The sequence below is a fragment of the Calypte anna genome, chromosome 1 (assembly GCF_003957555.1).
Source record: "Calypte anna isolate BGI_N300 chromosome 1, bCalAnn1_v1.p, whole genome shotgun sequence".
Lineage (NCBI taxonomy): Eukaryota > Metazoa > Chordata > Aves > Apodiformes > Trochilidae > Calypte > Calypte anna.
Genome location: NC_044244.1, coordinates 93,049,237 through 93,068,431, shown reverse-complemented (window position 1 = coordinate 93,068,431; position 19,195 = coordinate 93,049,237). Strand labels below are relative to the sequence as shown.

The following is a 19,195-nucleotide window of genomic DNA, read 5'->3' as shown; positions in this document are numbered from 1 at the left end:
GTGTTATAGTCAGACATTCTTCCTCTTCATCACCCTCATTATTCAATAGCCTTGCAGTCCAGTTCAGATTCACATTCATCCTGTGTTGTTTCATCTGTTGTGGTCTAAATGCTGACCAGGGTGCCACTTCTGGGGAGGGGTGTTGTACTTCTCACACTTGTTCTTGTGGCAAGAAGCATACTCTCCACTGAAAATATTACTAAAAGAAAGAGTATCAAGAGGAGACCTGGCATTTTTGTTCCTGTGACATGCATTTCAGTAGTTCTAGTAAAATCTTCGTTAGAGCTCTTTTTTCCATTAAGATTAACTGAAGAAAGCTGCTAGATATAACCAGTCACTAATAATATTGACTACCTTGAAGGCAGCATGTGTAATCAGGAGTCCTAACTTCCCCCTGCCTCTCTCCAAAATTTCTGTGTCTAACATATTTGGACATTTTTTTGACATTTCTCAGTCAGTGAACAGAAGGAAACCTGACTGTGTAGCTACGTAGAGATATGTGCAGAAGAGGGGTGTGCTTGTATCAGAGGAGTTTAAAATCTGTCTTTGGGGTCAAGACCAGTCCCAAACCAACTCTGAGGTCTCATTGTGTTCAGAGAGTATTCACAAATCTGGAGCCCAAACTCCAGCATTCACAAAATATTCCCCCAGGCTGCGTGTTGCCTTCCCTGGATCTGAAAGACTGAAGATTGAGTCTGTTGCTTTTGACATCAAGCAGACACAGAGGCCACTCTGCTGTGGCTGGGGCTTGACCTTAACGTAAAAAAAGCTTCATCTTGCAAGTGCAATGGTTCTGCACTTTCATGAGAGACAGACAGGGGCTTAACACTAATTCCTTTTGCTGCATGTCAAACTAGAAACCTGTTTGCATGACCTTTAAAATGCCAGTTCCTGCAAACAACAGCCACGGATTTTGCAGGACATGCTGGGATCATCATTATACACCTCAGCATACCCTTATACTCTTTCACAGTTGAACTGTATATCCTAATCTCAGCCCCAGAATTCTCTTTGAATCTGCCAAACGGAAATCTTAATTTCTTTACTCAGCTTTCTGTTGTGTTTCATTCCTGCATCCCAGCAGTGAGGGACTCACAGCAGTTTGAGGACAGTTATTCCTTTTTGCCCAGCCATTTGTTAGTTAGCAGCTTAGATGAAAAGGATGGGGACTCTCTACCTGCTGCCATTCTTAAAGCTCACAAAATTTTCATCCGGGATGTGAAATGAGAGTGTTTAGCTTCTAGTAAAGTTCAACTAAAGAACAGACAACAGAAAGAAAAAAGTTGAAAGATACTATTTCTTTTCCAACATTTAGGCTACACCTGAAAAATCTGCAAGATATTCTGGTCGTGTCCTCTCCTGGAAAGTAACTGTGATAAGGCTCTGATATGCAAAGTCTGCAGAGCTAGCCTAGCTCCACTAGAGGAAAGCACAGAAGTGGCTCACACAGTGGTTTTTGCCCTGGTGGAGCACAGCACAGTAGCTATCACTCCTGTTCTATAGAGAATGGTAGGAAATGCAGGTAAGAGCCTTGGCGCAGCATCCCAGGGTGCTACAGGCTACACTGACACAATGATGGACAGGAGTGGTTATAAGGTATCACAGAGCCACAGCTGCAGTTGCTTCTAGCCGAGTCTTCTGACAGTAATTAAAATTTACCACAACCAGACAAGGATCAGATTCGTTCCCAGATAAGAGACGAAGTGAAAAAATAAACCACATAAATCCCTCCTGAACCAGTGACATGGAAGGTCTTCAGTGGCAATGATTTGTGAAGAAGGGTAAAGAGTGAGACGGGAAGATGCTTCACTGGGATGGAGAGGGGTCATCATAAGATGAAGAGGTTTGTTTTTTCAGGGATTACATTTCAGGATGTGTTGCTTCTTGGGCCAGGGGCACAGTGCACTGCTGAGCTTCAGTCAGAGCAATCATTATAAGATTGCCTTCTAGGGATGAAATAATGGGCTAAGGTGAGTGTGAGCCCACCTACTTCCTAGGCAAGATGTGCTAAGCCTGCCTTGATGCTTTTGTGGAACACAAGTAGAACAAGCAGGCTGAGAGTGTGGGTAGCAGCCTCTCCTTATTTTTGCTGCTCAGTTCCTCACCCTGTGATTCAGGTATTTTCCCACCCTCTTGCCTTTCAGTTTGTTCCTTTGGGGGAGTTTGTGTTTTTAATCTACCCTGCTAACTTACCTCTACACTCCCAGTCTGAACAATGTCCCCTTTTCAATGTGATATTGATGCCACTGATGTACTCACATTGACACAGATAAACAAATTTGTTCAGGTTATGTTGGCAGGAGAGTGCAAACTGGGAATCAACTAAATGGGACCTGCAGAGATGTGGTTTAATGAAACTATAAAATACATATTAGAGAGATTTTACCATCAGTAACTTGGGTTAGGATTATTTTTTATTATCTTTTGAATTGTTATTGGGTATTATTTTGACCCTTAAAAAGGTAGGATTGGTCCTGATACTCAGATACGTTTGGTGATGAGTTCATGATGCATTCTCCAGGGTGTAACCATGACCTCTCCAGATAGACAAGGAACTGTGCCTTAGATCTGTGTGAATGTTCAGTCACCTCCAGCTGATCTCAGTGGTGGAATCTTTTGATGGGTCAGAGAGAAGAAATTAGCCTATGGAAATGGTCAGCCAATGCTCCACCCAAACTGGTGGAACAGTACGGGAGGAACTCTTACTGATATCTCCTCTTCTTTGCTTGGTCTGCAAGCAAGCAGGACAACTCCAGTTCATCAGACCCCAACTCTGAACAGCAATCTTTTCAGGAGAGAGGCTTCAGCACCTCACTGCAGGGACAGGAGACATTCACCCCACTCCTGCTCCTGCGAGCTCTGTGAGGAGGCATGTTCCCGCTGCAGCTTAATTGATCATTCCCAAATGCTGCTTTCTGTGTCAGAAACAAGTACTTGAAAAGTCTGAGAACAGCTCTTTTCAACTAAGCTGATTGCAAATGAGTTCAGTTACACTGAAAACAGGCAACTCTATCAGATGAAGGCTGTTTTGCTTCTTATGTGAGCTGAGAGAGTTACCCCCATGGACACAGTATAAGCTTTCTCATGTAAACAAGGCCTACAACCCACTGGCTACTCAAACTCTTACTGAAAGATGAGAAGGCCAAGTGTCGTGTCTGGGAAGGCTTCATGCAGAAAGCATGTCCTTTGCCTTCGGAGGGCTAAGCCAGGCAGGGAAGAGGGAGTCTGCAAGAGGATCTGCTCCCTTCTCAAACCCATTACCTTAATGTGGGTTGGTGCTTTAACTTCAAAGGAAACCACAGTACTGCCTCCAATTGTTTCTTTCTGGACCCCAGGTAGGGTGTGATAGTGGTATATTTTGACATAAGTAGATTCCTTCTCTTCCTTTCCTTAGCTGAGCCGGTCCTGCAGGTGTAGAGCTTTGCCTCTGCCATGCAGTGAGGAAGACCTTCTCCCCAGACATGTGTCCAGCAGGATGCTGCTGTTTGTAGTCGGATTTCTGGAGATCTGTGCCAGGGTATTTATGGAGCTTTTGTGGATGCTTAATGGAACTTCTTCCGAATCACTTGATGCTTGCGTGTGCCCCCAGGGTTCACAGCTCACGCTCAGATGTGTTCTAGGCAGGAGGGAACAGACCACAGAGTGAAATACTGGTGCCATGGACCAGAACAGCCTTTACCAGCAAGCATGCAAAACTACAAATTTTCTGTCGTCTCAGCCCTCTGAATGGGAGGACACATAAGGACACAATTTCCTCAGTCTCTGACCCAGGTGGTTAAAGGGAAGCTCCCCCCCTGCACTCAAGCCCTGCCACCCCTCCATCCCCACAGCAATTCAAGTGCTTCTTGGGCTGTGCTGTGGATGCTACTGCTGAAGTGATTTTGGCTAAAAATAACTTCGTAAAGAGTTAAGGGAAGTATTTTTAGCCAAAATCATTTTAGTAATCCAGTTTACACACAGCCTCACAAACTCACACTGGTGCAAAGGAGAGGGGAAGGGGGAAAGGAAAGGTCAAGGGAGAATGAGCAGCTGGAAATATAAGCTGTGTTTCTGCCAGAACCAGGACCTTATGAAACTGTAGCCTGAAAGCACTGACCCTCTCATTTTCATCTAGCACACAGACAACTGCCTTCTTGTGGCTCAGTGTTGAAAGCTGGGTGCTGAGGATCACTTTCTGGATCTGATTTCTGTGAGCAAGACACTAGCCTTGAGCCGAGGCTCGGATGCCTTATTTTGTCTGCCTCTGACACGCTGTATTTGTCATCAGTTTTGCCATGCTAGCTTTTGCTTAGGTAGTTTGTATGTGAAGCAATTAAAAACCCCATCAGAGTCATGGGGAAGCTTTGCAGAGCTTGTGTGAGCACAGGTTATGTGAAGACAGCCAGGACAATTGACTTACATGAGAACTGCAGCAGGGGGTTGTGTCTACAAAGCTCTTAATAAGGAAGGGAGGGATGTGGAGGGCAGGAACTAGCCTCAAAACTACATCTAGATGCAGCTGCATGAGAAAAGGGGTGACAAGTGATGATAGCTTTCAGTAGCAAGTGGGTAGATCATGACCAAATGCTAGTGGGAGGGCTCGTGGGGGGCTGTTGGAGCCAGTTTTGCTCCAGTCCCAACAGCACATTCAGATTAATCTCAAAAACCACCTCTGGCTTTCAGGTTTTCCCCAGGCGTCTTTGCAGTTTTGATTTCATAAGAAATTCCTTGTCTGTAGTGACACTCCCTACCTGTAACTAAAATCCATGGTCTTCAAGAAAAGCTCTTTGTGAGTTCCCAAACAGGATACACAGATAAATTCTTTGGTCTTTTGACCTGTTTTCTGTGGGCCTGTAACATGCACCTTCTTTCAGCTGGTGCCCATGGAGGTTCAACAGGCTCCAACAGGAGAACTGGCAAATGTCACTGAGCAAGGTAATGACATTGCCATACTGAGGGGTCCCCTCTGTTATTACTCCTGTATCAGGCATCTTTATCAGCCCTACCATGTTCTGGCACATTAAATTGCATTAAATTGCCAATGAAGTTTGACTGTGATAGCCAGAGTTGACTGTGCCACAGCATTCAAGCATCTCTGGTCAGAGAGCTTCCCAGCATCCTTGAAAAGGTACAGCAGGAATGACAACCTGTGAAGGAAGCAGGGATCTCTGCTAAAAACAGTGGCATACCTTCAGGACCCGGGAAGTCAGGGAGATGGCATTCTCCTTGCAGTTCAAGGAAGTGAATGTTTTGCATCCAAGTGTCCTGGTACTGCCCACTCCCTTGACCGAAGACATGGAGCCTGGAACATCAGCTAGGGAAAAAAAAATGTAGAAAAAGCTGGATACAGGACAGTAATGTAATTGCCAGAAAGGATCTGAGAAAGGACTTTTCCTGTTGCAGAATGCACAGTGTAATCAGAGAGCCTGCAGCTGACAGTTTCAGAAGGACACAGCCCGTGGGCTACCTTTACTAATCTTAGAATGGCATGTTCACTGCTTCCTGCACCCAGCCAGCAAGCTTCATGCCAGTGAAGCTTCATGCATTGCAATCAATGCCTGCTACCAGCAAAACAAGGACCACGTGGAATCATTCCAGCCTCACAGCTTTGGTCAGATCCAGAGAAGGGAGCTGTGTTTTCAGACTGTAACTCAAAAAAAAAAAAAAAAAAGAAAAAAAAAAAAAGGAAAAAACAAGAGGTCAAAGAAGCCGAGAGGAAATGCATTGTATTTTCAGGGTAGAGGTGAAGGGTTACAAAAAATTCTCTTAGAGAAAAATGCTCAGCCTCAGCTGAGGCTACAGTTCAGGCATCTGTTCTGCCATGCCTAGTTATTCTGGGAGCCTCCCAATCCATCCTGCTTTCCTCAGGTTCACAGCATGGAGCCAGCCTGCAGCTGGGAACCACTCTCCCTGCCCACTTAACCCAGCCATCATTTTTCATGTAAAGCAGGTTGTCTTGCTGATCTGGTTACCTCCCCTTATTTGCCACTTCCTCTGCCTGTAATTACTCCAATGAAGGTTGAAAAGATGGAGGGAAGGTACTAGAAGTTCACTGAGAGGAACTTTTGTGGCTGGATGGAGGAAGGCTGGTCTGAAGTGATCCCATAGGAAGATTAAGGGAGAAGATGTAGTCAGGATCCTGGAAACAGGTAACAACAGATATCTACTGGGGCTTATGGGCCTGGCAGAAGGAAGATAGCATTTATTGGGAGCTACATCTCTCTGAGAAAGGCGTTTTTCTACAGTGCTAATGGACCTTGGTAATGCTGCTCTGTACCAGGTATTTCAGACTAGAGGTTGGTTCATGATGCACTGTGGCTCAGGCTGATCCTTAGTGTAGCCTCCTTGATTTCTTTTAATCTAGAAACTAAGTCTAGAAACTAGGAGTCTAAGGCAGTTCCTTCTTTAATATTGTTTCAATTTTCCACAGCTATTTCTCCACCCCCTGTATTGTGGTGACCCACACCACCATAAGTGGACCAGGCAGGTGTTTTCAGAGTCTTTCACCTCCACTGATGCTGAAGGAATGGTTGTGTTAAAGAGATAGCAAGTCCCTCCCTGGCAGAGCAGCATGAAGGGAAAAGGGCATCTGTGGCACCTTTGGAGAAACAAAAATGTATTTCTCTAGCAACAGCTTTTGGGGAAATTTTCTGACCGAGAAACAGAAATGTATTGAGGGAGAGCAGAGAGAAGCATGGTGCCAGTCATGGGTTCATGGTGGTGGTACAGGGAGCAGAGGTATGAGCTTCCTTCCAGGTTGATGGTTCATGGCCTGGTTTGTTGTTTTGAGGTCTCCACCTCCTAACAAAACAAGGATTGTTGGATAGTTGTTCCCAGTTCCTTTGCTTTAGTTTTCCCTGGCATCAGGTATTAGAAATGAAGAACAAAGGTTTCCTTTCATCAGCTTTGATTTGAAGGCTTTCTACTCATATTGCTTGATACACACATAGCAAAGAAAACAAGGTAACTGTGGGATGACACCAGAGCTGTGTGCTGTGGGAAGAGCTGCGCCGTCCAGTTTACAACAAGCCTCTGGCTTCTCAGCCTGTTTTCGGCCTAGGGGAGGGGAAGCTTCTCTCAGCCCTGGTATTTCCTCCCTCCACTCCTCCCTCATGCCTGATCTGTCACTGCCAAAAAAGCAGACAGCACAGGGACATCCCCAAGCAGATGCTGGCTTGCTGTGAGAGCAGGGAATGTCTTCATGCAGCAGAACCACTGGGAAATGAAGGGTGTCGGTGCCCAGGGCAGCAAAGAAAGATGTGAGGGCTGAGAAGGTGTATGGGAAAATCCTTTACTGCCCTGTTCCATCTGCTCTCTGTAAGGAAAAGATGAAGAGCAGACACTTGGCTTGAAATACCTAGTTTGCTTCCAGTGAAAAATACTGAGTGTAGGCTCTTCAGCCAGATCTGAAAGACCCTGTGTGAATTACTGTTTTTCTGGGATATTTGAAAACACTGCAAGGTCCTGTCTTCCCAAACCTCTTGCTCTCAGAATACATGATTGATGCCAGATGAGAGAAACTCTGCTTTAAGTCTGTGCTTACTCTTGAAATTTATACCACATACACAGGCTTCTCTTTAGCCTGCTTGCTTTTCTCAGCCTTTGCTCATAACTTCTTTTTTCCAATTTGTCAGAATAGGCCAGCAGAGACCAACTCAGAGGTGGACAAGTCAGCTTCACCCTCAGTGGCTCAGCTAGCAGGGAAGTTCAAAGAACAAGCAGCCAATATCCCTGGAAAAGAGGTAAGGAGATCCACAACCACCAGCAGGCAACTCAGTGGGTAATGAGACACTCACCTCTGCCTGTAGAAGTTAGATCATTGGTGATCTGAGCTTGAATCCACCTTGATTTTGAATCATTGAAAAGGATTAGTCTCCTAGTGCCACGAAATCTGCAACAGTCTCTTCCATGCATTGCTGCCTTGCAGACAAGTTTGTTGGTAAAGCCCCACCTCAGGACAACCAAACACTGTAACCGAGACAATGTAAAGCCAGGTAGTGTACACCTGTGTCCCTACAAGTAGCTGACAGCAAGCATGTACTATCTGGGCTGGCTTTCGTGGGCAAAGGGTAACAATGAATAATGAAATAGCTAATACTGAGCCACAGAAAAAAAAGAAAACAACAAATTCTGCAGTGTAGAAGCCAGTGGCAGGTCAATAGTACCTTGTTCACAGAAGAAGGTGGTTTCTGTAGAGGTCTGAGAAAGAAAGCTGTCTCTTTACTTGCCTTCATTACCTCTTCCCCACACTTCAGACTGTGCTTATCTCTGTCATGCTTAAGCTTTATTTTATTGAAAGCCCACTATGCCAAGCGTTGCCTCACAAGCTATCTTTGCCCAGGTAACCAAAGCACTCAAATACCTCTGCTAGGAAGAAAGGGTACCTCAGAGTGTTTCTGGTGGAGGTTGACATTTTAGAAGAGTCCCCTGTGTCATTATGCACTTTTTTAGAAGCATCAGTGTTTACTGGTGGCCCTCTTTGATCAATGGGTGCCCTTTAAAACAGAACTGCTTCCTTCTGCTGCTCAGCTGATTTCAGCAAATCTCAGGCTTGGGCCCAAGAGGATACTCCCTGCCACCCATCTGGGCTACAGCTGGATGCAGTAGTGACCTCTGTCCTGCTGGGCTGGCATGTCATTGTCATCCAGAGGTTAGCATTCTCATAGCTGAGCCCCAGGATGGGAATAGCCAATCTCTTCCCACGCACTTTTTCCCCCTTCTAGTCCGCCAGTGCAGCACTCTATCCATCCCATTACAGTTGTTTCCTCTTTTGAAGGTGTGGGATTTAATTGCACTCAGTCCCTCACCCTTAAGAAGGCACCAAGTTCCCAGACCTCTCTTGTGTTATCTACAGACCTCTGCTGCTCCCAAGCTAAGGCAGCGTGGAGGGGCCTCACAGAGGAAACTAATTTTCTCCAGAGACAGCAGAGGACAAAGTTTCCTGTCTTTCCTCTCCAAGCCATCTGTCACTTCCTCACCAGCTTTCTCAAGCTGGCTTCACATTGTCTTTAACCCTTGCTTGACCTATGTCAGCAAAGGGAACCTATCAGCCAGGGAACCTCTGAAACATTTACTCTGGCACAGCACAGCATTTCATGGTTGCAAAACAGTGGTTTTCATTAAGACATGCTGTTATTGCTTCCTAGCATGATGTAAGGGGAAGGGCTGGCTGCCCTTGGCTGCTTAGAGACACAGCATTGCCATGGCTGGGTGCAGCAACATCAGAAGTTAAGCAACACCAGGTTCTTCAAGACAGCCAACTCTAAAGAAGGCAAGGACACCATAATCCAGATTTTCACATGCCTGCCTGTTAGGAGGTAACAATATTATTCAAATATTATATTGTGGATATTATCCAAGATCCACAATATTATCCAAGTATTTTTTCTGTTAACACTCAGAAAAAGCATGTTAACAGCTTGGCAGGAGACTACAAACCTGGCATAAAACCCAAGACAGTTTGTCATCACAGCAACAGTTATGAAGAGGCAACTCCATAGGTACTGTGCTATGTGTCTCACTTCCTAGTGAGCACTCTGTACTTCTGAGAGCTCATGGACACGTAGGAGGAACCAGTGTCCCCTGGAGAATCTGTTTTTCAGTCAAATTAACTGTTACAGATAAGATCTTGTCTCTGCAAGCTGCTTTTCATCATAAGAGAGAGAAACAAATGGGGCTGGAGGACATGTTTAAAAAGCTGGGATTCCCCTTTTTGCCCCTAAGATATATCAGTTGAAGATGAAGCTTCTGGAAAGGCTTCTCCACCCTCCCCACCTTAGAAGACTGTCCTTTGCACAAAGGCCTAAGTCTTATCATTCATGCTGTGGAAAGAGGTATAGACTACTTTTACAACACTATCATTTGGTTTGAGATGCTGTAAGCACACCTAGCATGCCAGCCACATGTCCATATGCTAATTTTTGTGCTGCCTTTGGATGTTTCCTTTAGGCAAGCTCAGCCCTGATGTCCAAGTAGGTCACTTTCTGAGCATGGTCTTGGTGCTTGAATTTCACTTCTTTTTATAAAAACTGATTTCTCTGCTGCTGAGTTGGTTGTGTTCTTCTCTTAGGTACCACCACATAAGCCAGCTCGGAGGAAACCACCATGCTCCCTTCCATTGTATTCCCACAAAACTGAGACAAGTGATAATGATGAGCAAGTGAGTATCACTTTACTAGGGGTACAAGGTCTCTCCTCTCTGCAGCCTGTTCTCTCCTGAGACATGAGATTGGAGGTGGCAGAGAGGTCAAGCTGTAGAGCAAAAGAGATCTGTCATGCAGCTTACACACCCACACTGACTCAGTCAGCTCCACACTGCTTCCCACTCCTGTGGTGTGGTTGAAAATCCCATTTCTACTAGTTTTGCTTTTACCCTTAGAACACTGATGGCTCCACCCCTTAGCATCTTTCAAGTGCTTTAAAGCAGAAACTACAGGCATTTATTTAGATTTGACCATCACAGTGAGCATCCATGCTGTTTGTTGCCTTCAGATGAACTCCACCTTGAGTATAAAGGCATATTAGTTCTACCCTTGAGAATTTCCCTTCAGAAAAAGGGAATAATTAATCCAGATTGAAGAATGGTTTTGTCAGCAAGACCCTCAGAATATTGTCTTGTGGTGTCCTTCATAACCCAGTAGGGTCCCAATAGGCTGGCAGCTACTCACTGAAGTTTATGCTCAGGCCCTTTGCAGTGACTTTTGTCCTGTATTTCAGAGTACGAGCTTTACCCACCAAATTGCACATTGTCACCTGCCCTTAACAAGGAAATGGTTCTTTGCTCTTCTTTTCTCACAGCTACAGGCTCTAGCTACCTCCATGACAAAGAAGCACAAGCTTTAAATTATTAGATTCCTTAATTTTCCTGAAAAAAAAGCAATATGCCCCTTCTCAAAGCAATGCTCTCCCTTTCTCAAACTGTTCTCAGCTTTTCATAGCTATGCCTTTCTGGCCACTTATGCCTTTCCTGCCCATACTAACTAGCTACCCTTTAAATCTGTCAGTCAAGTGGTGGCAGAAAGTCTTTCCTATTACAAAAAGTTAACAGTATTTAACAACATTAAGGCTTGTACCCTTTAAGAAGTAGAATATTAATCTGTCTGGTCCTGAAACAATGCCAAGGAAAACTGTGTCATAGGTTATATACCTTAGTGAAGGCCATGTAACAGCAAAGCATCACCTAACTCAGACACTTCAGCCAGAAAGCAGATAACCACCTTTTATCCCAGAGGAAGGATACAAGTATGCAGAGCCCTAGGATGGCTACATAACAAGAGGGCAGCAGGGTCAGGAAAGAAGAAAGCAAACTTTTGTGAGAAGATGCTAGATGAGGCTTCATATGTTCCCCTGCTAGAACTTATCTCTTCCAAGTTTTTGTTCTTCATTGTATTTCCTCTTTTTCACCTACTTTAATGTCACTTTTTCATGCTTCATTTTGTTTTGCAGAAGCGGTCTCCAAATGCTTGCCCTGTTCCCAAGGTCAAAGTGAAAAGCTCTCCTATGATTGAAAAGCTGCAGGTAGGTCCTGGAATAGCCCACATGGCTGCCCCAGCAAATTAGAACTGATTGGCACTTGTCATGGCTTCTTCACTTGCAGAGCAGCCACAGGAATCCAGGAGCCACAGGTGACATCTAGGTAAGCAGGGCAGTCGCCTCACCAACAAGGGCCCAGTCCCACAATTACACAAACAAGGAAGGCAGAGAAGGTCTGGTGATGGTAACTAGTATTAGAAACAGTCCAGTGATCCTCAGGCACATCGATGGGCAGGGCAGTGCATGGGTCAGGATCATTTGCATCCGTGGGGTGGGCATGGCAGCAGCACAGCTCAGATAGGGAGCAGGGGCAGAAGCCTCACTTTAAATGTGAAAGAAAGTGAGGGAAACCCTGGCTGAAATGTCTTACAGCTCTTCCTTTGCAGCAATCTAAATCAGACTGAGTCACCTGCACACTATCAGGGTGCTGGCCTTGAGCACAGGCAGCTAAAATCCTGCAGTGGGGTGTGCACTCAGGGCTCTGGCACATCCCTATGCATGCCTAGAAGTTCTGTGCTTCCCTTGCCTCAATTGCCCCAGTGTTCACAAACACACCCAGTGCTTCATGCCCTTTTTGTATCTCTCAGCAGCACCTGATTCATGACACTGAGGGCAGCTCAGCACTTGGTAGCCAATAGACACAGTGTCCTGCCACTGCCAGCTGCTCTCCTGGCAGCACGTGTGACTCCCAAGCATGGTGCCTCCTGGCTGCCCTGACACAACCAAAGCCTATTCATAGCACTGTCCCTGTCCATGCACCCAAGGACATTTGCCTATGGCCACCAGGAAGTGTTGCCACAGTTAATCACAACACTTTTCCATGGTCTTCTCAGAACTGTGCAGATCATTCAGAAGACCTGCAGATAGATCAGGCTTGAAAATGTGAGGTCTGCTTGGGCACACAGAGGGATGGTTTAAATCTCAAAGTGGCTGCTTGTTCAGAATTCCTCCAGGCTCAGCCACTGCAGACCGTGGTGGCTTGGCTGGGTCACTGGAAAATCCCCAAAAGCCTCAGGATGACAAAGGGATACCTCCCGAGATCCAGCTGCTGGGGAAGGGCAAATGTCCAGTCATAACTCTTCTGCCTGGACTTGTTTGTTGACAGTGTCACCAGGAGAGACCCAAAACCAGTAGGTATGTGGGTTGTGACAGCTGAGAGATGTGGCAGCTCCCGCGGCAAGACCGAGGGTTCCTCCATGTGGTTGCCGCTTGTAGTACATGCCAGTTTCACACACAGAAGTGACGGGAAATTTTCTTTGCAGGCCAATCTGGTTTTTGCTCCAGCTGCTCTGCTGCCGGGAGCATCTCCCAAAAGCCCTGGTCTGAAAGCCCTGGTTTCTCCGTTCAGCACCCCTCCCTCAACGCCCAGCAGCCCAGGGGTTCAGTCCCAGCCTGGTGAAGTGCAGGAGACACCCGTCAGCTTTGATCAACCACCAGAAGGCACTCAGCTGCAATTCTACAACAAGGTAGAATGTGTGCTAGGGTTTCTCCACCATAGTGGGATAAATCTTGCTTATTGTTTGGGGACGAAGGGGAAGAGGAGGCTGTAGCCCTCAGTCCTGCTGTAATAGTGTGCATTTGTGGCCAACTAGATCTGTGCTGGGTTCAAAACAGTCTTTCAGTGTATCTCTCTGGAGCCTCCTCTCTGCACACAGACCTTCATCGTCCAGCAGCTCCAGTGGCCTTCCTGCCACAATGGCTAAAGAAAAAGGGTGAATTTCTTCACTGAAAGGGTTGTCAGGCACTGGAAGAGGATGGTTGAGTCACCATTTAAAAGAGTATTTAAAAGATGAGTAGCTGACGTGCTCAGGGACACAATTAGTGGTGGACTTGGAAGTGCTAGGATTAATGGTTAGACTTCATGATCCTAAAGGTCTTTTCCGAAGAAATTATTCTATGATTCTATGACTTAGTCACTTCAGCTCATCAATAACAGGCTGGCTGGTACCTGGACAGGGAGCACTGTAAGGAAGTGATGCCACATGCCAGCAAAAGTCAAAGGAGGCTGAGATGCAGTTTAGGGAGCTAAACTGAACACAGTGGTTAGCCAGGTGTCCCACAGCGTGCACAACACTTCAGTGGAGAACTATAGCCTGGGTTCACCACCATCAGCTGCAGTGCAAACTCCTTCCTCAGCAACCAAGTTGCCAAAAGTAGAAAAGGCTAAGACATCCCTAATCAGCAGCATCTCCATAATGGATGCAACATCCTTAGGTTTAGGGTTTGACTTGGAAATAGAGTCACATTTTAAATTGGGACAATAATGCCCAGTACCATCTTTACAGAAGGAAAGGAGGCATATATTAAGCAGCCACTTGTCATATAAAGCAGTCTCACAGCTGCAGAGAGCCCTCTTCTCCCTACCTCTCAGTGGCAGAGCAGGAAAATTGAGGCGAATAGAGTAGCAATCAAGTTTCCCATGGTATTTTCCTCTGTTCTGCTTTCCTGCTTTCCGGTACTGCTCTTTTGACTGCTTCAATATCTGCTTTTTCTGCCTCCAAGGTGCGGACGAGGGGATCAATAAAGCGCAGGCCTCCCTCCAGGAGGTTCCGAAGATCTCTGTCTGAGTATGGAGAAGTGGAAGATTTAGGGGTCATCATCTCCTCTCCAGAAAATGGTGCCAAGGAAGATGAAGATGAGGTGTTTGGGCCCAAGGGCAAGACACAGGAGGTAGAAACAGAGAGCAAAGAGGAAAAGAAACAGATGGGGTCTGATGAGAAGTCCCCCTCAAGGGAAGGATCCAGGAGATCAGAAGATGAAGAAAAAGGAGAAAAACAGGCAGAGGAAACGACTCCTTGCAAGAGTAACACAGGGGATAGAAAGGAGAAGGAGGAGGTGTGTCAAGGGTCCTCAGGGGAGAGCTCTCCCCAGCTTCCCTCTGAAGACAAGGAGGAGAGGGTGTGTGAGGGTCCCCAGGGAGAAGAGCAGCAAGGAGGTGGCTGTGACCAGGAAAAGGAGGACAAGGAAAAGGAAGAAGCTGAAACTAAAGCTGAAGCCGAAGTGAAGGAGACCAGTGAGAGCACAGATGCACAGAGAACATCAGACACTGAAGAAACACCACTGGCACCCCAACCACTGCAGGACACAGTGGGTTTAGAGACTGACAGTGAGCCTTCAATGTCAGCCATGCAAGACCAGAACACAGCTTAACTGTGACACACAGGTAAGATGGGTCAGCTCCTAAAATATTAGAGGGTTTTGCTTACTAATGAAGATGGCAACTGTGACAGAACACACCAACATTTCTGCTGCTTCCCACACCTCAAGAGGGTCAAATCTCAGGCCTGTGGAGGCTGCAAGGCAGATATTTAAAACAACCAGCCCTCCTGGGGTGTTACAGAGGGAGAGGATGGAAAAACAAAGCTGATTGGGGCTTCGGTAAAACAGAAGGACTCTGCTCATTAGGAACCCTGTCCAATTGCTCTTTTGAAAGCAATTTGAAAATATTTACAGTACAAAGCACTTTTCCCCAGCAGTAACCATGTATATACTATATCAATATGCCTCCTTGCATATACACATTTATATACATGTATGCACATGTTGTATATATACATGCATACAAATATATTCTCTCCATTTGTGTTTAGCTTGTTAGCTTTGCCAGCAAAAAGTGTTTCCACACATACCAGCTTCATGATCTGCCCTGGAAGCATGCAAACACAGCCATTTGCCACTTGAAATAAAAGAGGATTTCTACTGGCTAAAGCAGGGTTTGTTCCATGTAGCTTCTTATGTATTCTTTAACCAATGATAACGTAGTTGCAGATGCCCAAGCAAGAATCTCATTCCACCTCAACCACCTGTCTCCTCTTCTAATGCCTCTTTGGCTTGGCATGGTGCAACTGAAGGAAGCAGGCTGGTGCTCAGGCTGCAGCTTGCCTTTTTGTCCTAGCATGGAAATTACCCAAGTACCCCCAGGTCACAGGCTAGCCAGGAATGTATTTACTCAGACCCATGATTATTTTTCATCATTTCCTTACTTTTCTCCTCCAAAAGGACATACCAAATCAGGGCACAGGAGACAACACCTGAATAGGAGCCATCTAACACAATCAAGGTGGAAGCTACTAGAAAACCCTAAGTGGCAGAAGAGGAGCAGAATATGGATATCCCCTGAGGTCCAGACTCATCCTGGAGCTGAGTGGCTGCTCCCTGGCTCTCTGCTTTGCACCATCATCTTTTGGAACAGTCAGAACAAGAGACTGGCTTGCAGTCACTTCAAAGTTTAAAATTGGGGTGCTGGCTGATGTTCCTAAGTAATACTCAAGCACTGAGAGACCTGATAGGTGCTGTACTGGAGCTGACAGCCACTACCACTCCTAGGCCCTCTTCTCCCTTGTCCAACTCCAAAATGTCCTTCTCATCTCCCCTGCACTGGTCTTAGACAAAGTCAATCAATTACACATGTACATGGATGGTGAATTTTTGATAGCTTCTTTTGAAATACTTTGTGTTTTCAAATTTCAGTAAAGAATGTTTTAACAGTAGGAAAAAAAATGCTTCCTCCATATATGCTGTATTGCAGACAATGTGAAACCTAAACATGGGGAAAACTCTTAGGACATTGTTCATAAAGCACAAAATCACTTTGAAGTGTGAGTTGAGCTGTGAAATCAGCTGATCTGTGAAACAGCTAGCCATGGTGGGCTGTGTGCTTCAACTTTATGGTGTTTTTGGTGCTGGTGGAAAGTAACAAACATCAGATTTGATGTACAGAAAAGATGTCCTGCATAGGTCAATAGGGCAGATTTTCTTATCTGGCTCTGTGTTCCAGTCTAGATTTGGATTTAGAAGTGCCACCTGTCCATCAGTCTTTCATCGCTTCCAGACCCTATCCAGCCTTCTAATTCCTTTTCAAAATTATTTTTTGTGTGGCCACCAAGTGGCACTCATGAACAGTGGCTTACTGGAAACAGCTAATTCATTTTATGTATGTCAAAAAACAGGTCTCAGATGGCTGATTTTCCAGTCATATGGCCTGAGTGTATATGAATTGGCTAAGGACAGACAGCTAGTCCCTCCTGAGTTTTTGGACTAGTTTTGCATTGACTCTTGGGGTAATAGTTAAGTCATGGATCTGGTAGCTGCAAAACAAAAAATACTTTTCCATCTGGAGAGTATTTGTTAGCCATAAAAAATAAGTTATTCAGGGAAAGATAGATAACAGACCCTCACCTGACCAGTTTCTTGACAGTAGTGCATGAAGCTGTGTCTGCGATACTGAATAAAAAGCTGGCTCCAGGCCACAGGGCTCAAGTCCACAGTATGACATGGAGCTGTGGAAAAGAGGAGCTGGAGACAGCAAGCCAGTATCAGAAGCTGAGTCAAGGGGTCAACTAGCTGTGAGGTGGTGTGAACCACCAGGAGCCAGTGCTTGAAGCTGCTGCCAGCCACCAAGTACCCACCAACACAGCTGCAGAGAGCAGGGGCAGAACTAGCTAGCTCCTCTTCATCCCTCATGAAGCAGCTCCTAGCAAACATTAAGCTGAGCAGAGTCAGCCAGGCTTGGGGGTTGTCCCTGTCTCTCTGGGCAGGCACAGGCATTTGACACGACACAGTCCACATCTGTCCTTAAGTGGGTTCTACAACAGAGCAGTGTTACAAACCCCTGTTCCAAAGGGACATCCCCTTTATATTCAGTTCACCAGCTCTGAAATCACAAGGAAAGAAGTAGCTCTGTGCCCTGCCTTTCACCCAGGTGAGAGCACCAAGTTGTCATTTGCTGAGAATGAGCAGCATTGCCCCTCCTGCATTGCATGGGCCTCTTGGCAGACAAAATCCCCACATACTTTTGAGCCATGCTGTGGAGGATTGTTGCCTTTGAATCCATTTTAATGTGTTTTTTAAAGTTTGTATTCCAGGGCAGGTGCTATCATATGCTATACCGTTTCTTCTCTCAGCAGAGAGTCACATCTGAGTGACTGATTGTGCCTTACTGTATATATAGGTATATGTGTGCCTGTTTAAAGAATGTGTGTCCCCAGCAAGGGAATGGAAATCCCAGGGAGAAACAGAAGAAATAAATGGTAAAACAAAACCAATCCAAACCAAAATCTGTGTGTTTCCTCCTGGGGAGATGAAAAAGCCTGAGGGAAGACGGATAGAGCTAGTAGTAACAGGCAAAATAGGGGAAGGATTTCCATAGCCACCAGAAGTTTTGATTTGAATTTGTGTAATTTTTCACTTTTGGGGACCAGTAAATAACCGTTGTGCTTAATTCACAATGGAAGGTGTTCTCTGGGGCAAGCAGTGACACTAAAGACTGCCTCACTCCCAGCCACAGCTATGTAGGTATCTAGGAAGTGAAGAAAGCAAAGCCATGTAGCCTAGTGCCATCTATCCAACAGCCCTCTTGTTCAGGGGAAGAGTGAAGAAATGAGGCAACTCAGTGAACTGTGATGTTTCCCAGCTCATAGCAATCAACTCTTGAGAGACTTTCTGTGCCAGAAGTTGCATCACCATCTTTATCCTTGATGGCTGTACAAACTGCAGGAAAAAAAAGATGTTTCTCAGAAGGCATCCACACATCCCTCTAGGCAGGCAGTGCATAAACCTTGGCCTGTTTCAATGCCCAGTGAGAACAATTTTAGAGAAGACTCTGCACAACCAGAAAATACAAGTGAGCACGTATCCCTGCTCTATCCATACTATCAGAAAATGTCAGCTCGGGCAGTGTGGTCTTGTATCTACAAGGTTTACAGAATCAAAAAGTTTTGACTAAAATGTAGACTGCACCTTGGTTTGGTGTATAGGGCGGGGGCACCTGTTGAGATTTATATGTATCTGTCAAATTCCTGAGGCAGAAGTATATAATGTCAGATGTAAGGACAGGTGATGGAACAGAAAAATGCCCTCATCAAGAAAAATCTCATATAATTTATGCAATTCCTTTGGTGAATGGTGCCCGAAAAATAATAATAATAATAACAAAAGAACAAACCTTACTGTCCAGAAGACCTTTAAAGTGGGGGAAAGGATGGAAAACAAAGCAATAATAAAGTGGAGAAAGGAATGCAACAAAAGAGCAAGGAGACCCTTGCAGTTGTGTTTGGCTGGGATCTTTTATGGTTATTTTTCAACTGGACTGTGTTTAAGCTGTAGTGCGAGCCACAAGAAAGCGTTGGACTCAGAACAATTACTGATGGGTGCATTAAGGCTTTTTTTAAATATTTGGGAAGGCTGTTACAGAGGTGCAGAAACGTGACAGGGAAGGATGTGGGTGACAGGAGGCATTGTCAGGATATACATCAGAGACCAAGTTGGAGCCAAAGCAGCTGGGAGGAGAGGGGTACCAGAGTAGCCACCAGCATTACCTTTGATTTCTGAACCAAGTAAAACACTCCCAATTCTGAATCACTTTTCCCAGAAGCCAAAGGCCCTTTGTTAAGCCATTTCCCTTGCAGGCTCTGACAGGCCCTTACAGCCACTCCCAAGGCCACTTGGTGCAAGGGACTCAACCAGCTTCCTCAAACAGGCCATGCGAGGCCACAAGCCCCCACCTCACCCACTCAGGGGGGCTGCAGGTACCGGAGGATCCGTAGACCCTTGGATACATAGTGACGTGTGTATCCCACAGACACGGCCCTACCCAGCAGGAGGGTGCAGGGGGAAGAACCTGCTGTGTCTGTCGGGCTCTCCGTCCGTCCGTCCGTCCGTCCATCCGTACCTTCGACCCTGACGG

The 19,195-nt window shown here is 45.8% G+C and overlaps 1 protein-coding gene across 4 annotated transcripts in view; it reads left to right on the top strand.

Moving 5' to 3' along the window:
* Nucleotides 1-16,652, top strand: part of RCSD1 (RCSD domain containing 1) — a 33,591-nt gene extending 16,939 nt beyond the window's left edge. For 2 of the 4 annotated variants that reach the window (XM_030455565.1, XM_030455554.1), the window contains 5 exons: nt 7,614-7,721; nt 10,049-10,138; nt 11,425-11,496; nt 12,774-12,977; nt 14,014-16,652. In XM_030455565.1, the coding sequence (XP_030311425.1) occupies nt 7,614-7,721; nt 10,049-10,138; nt 11,425-11,496; nt 12,774-12,977; nt 14,014-14,661 (1,122 nt within the window). In that variant the 3' untranslated portion in view covers nt 14,662-16,652. The remainder of the gene's footprint in view (nt 1-7,613; nt 7,722-10,048; nt 10,139-11,424; nt 11,497-12,773; nt 12,978-14,013) is intronic. The other 2 variants (XM_030455562.1, XM_030455573.1) reach the window with 2 other exon arrangements.
* Nucleotides 16,653-19,195: the final 2,543 nt, after the last annotated feature.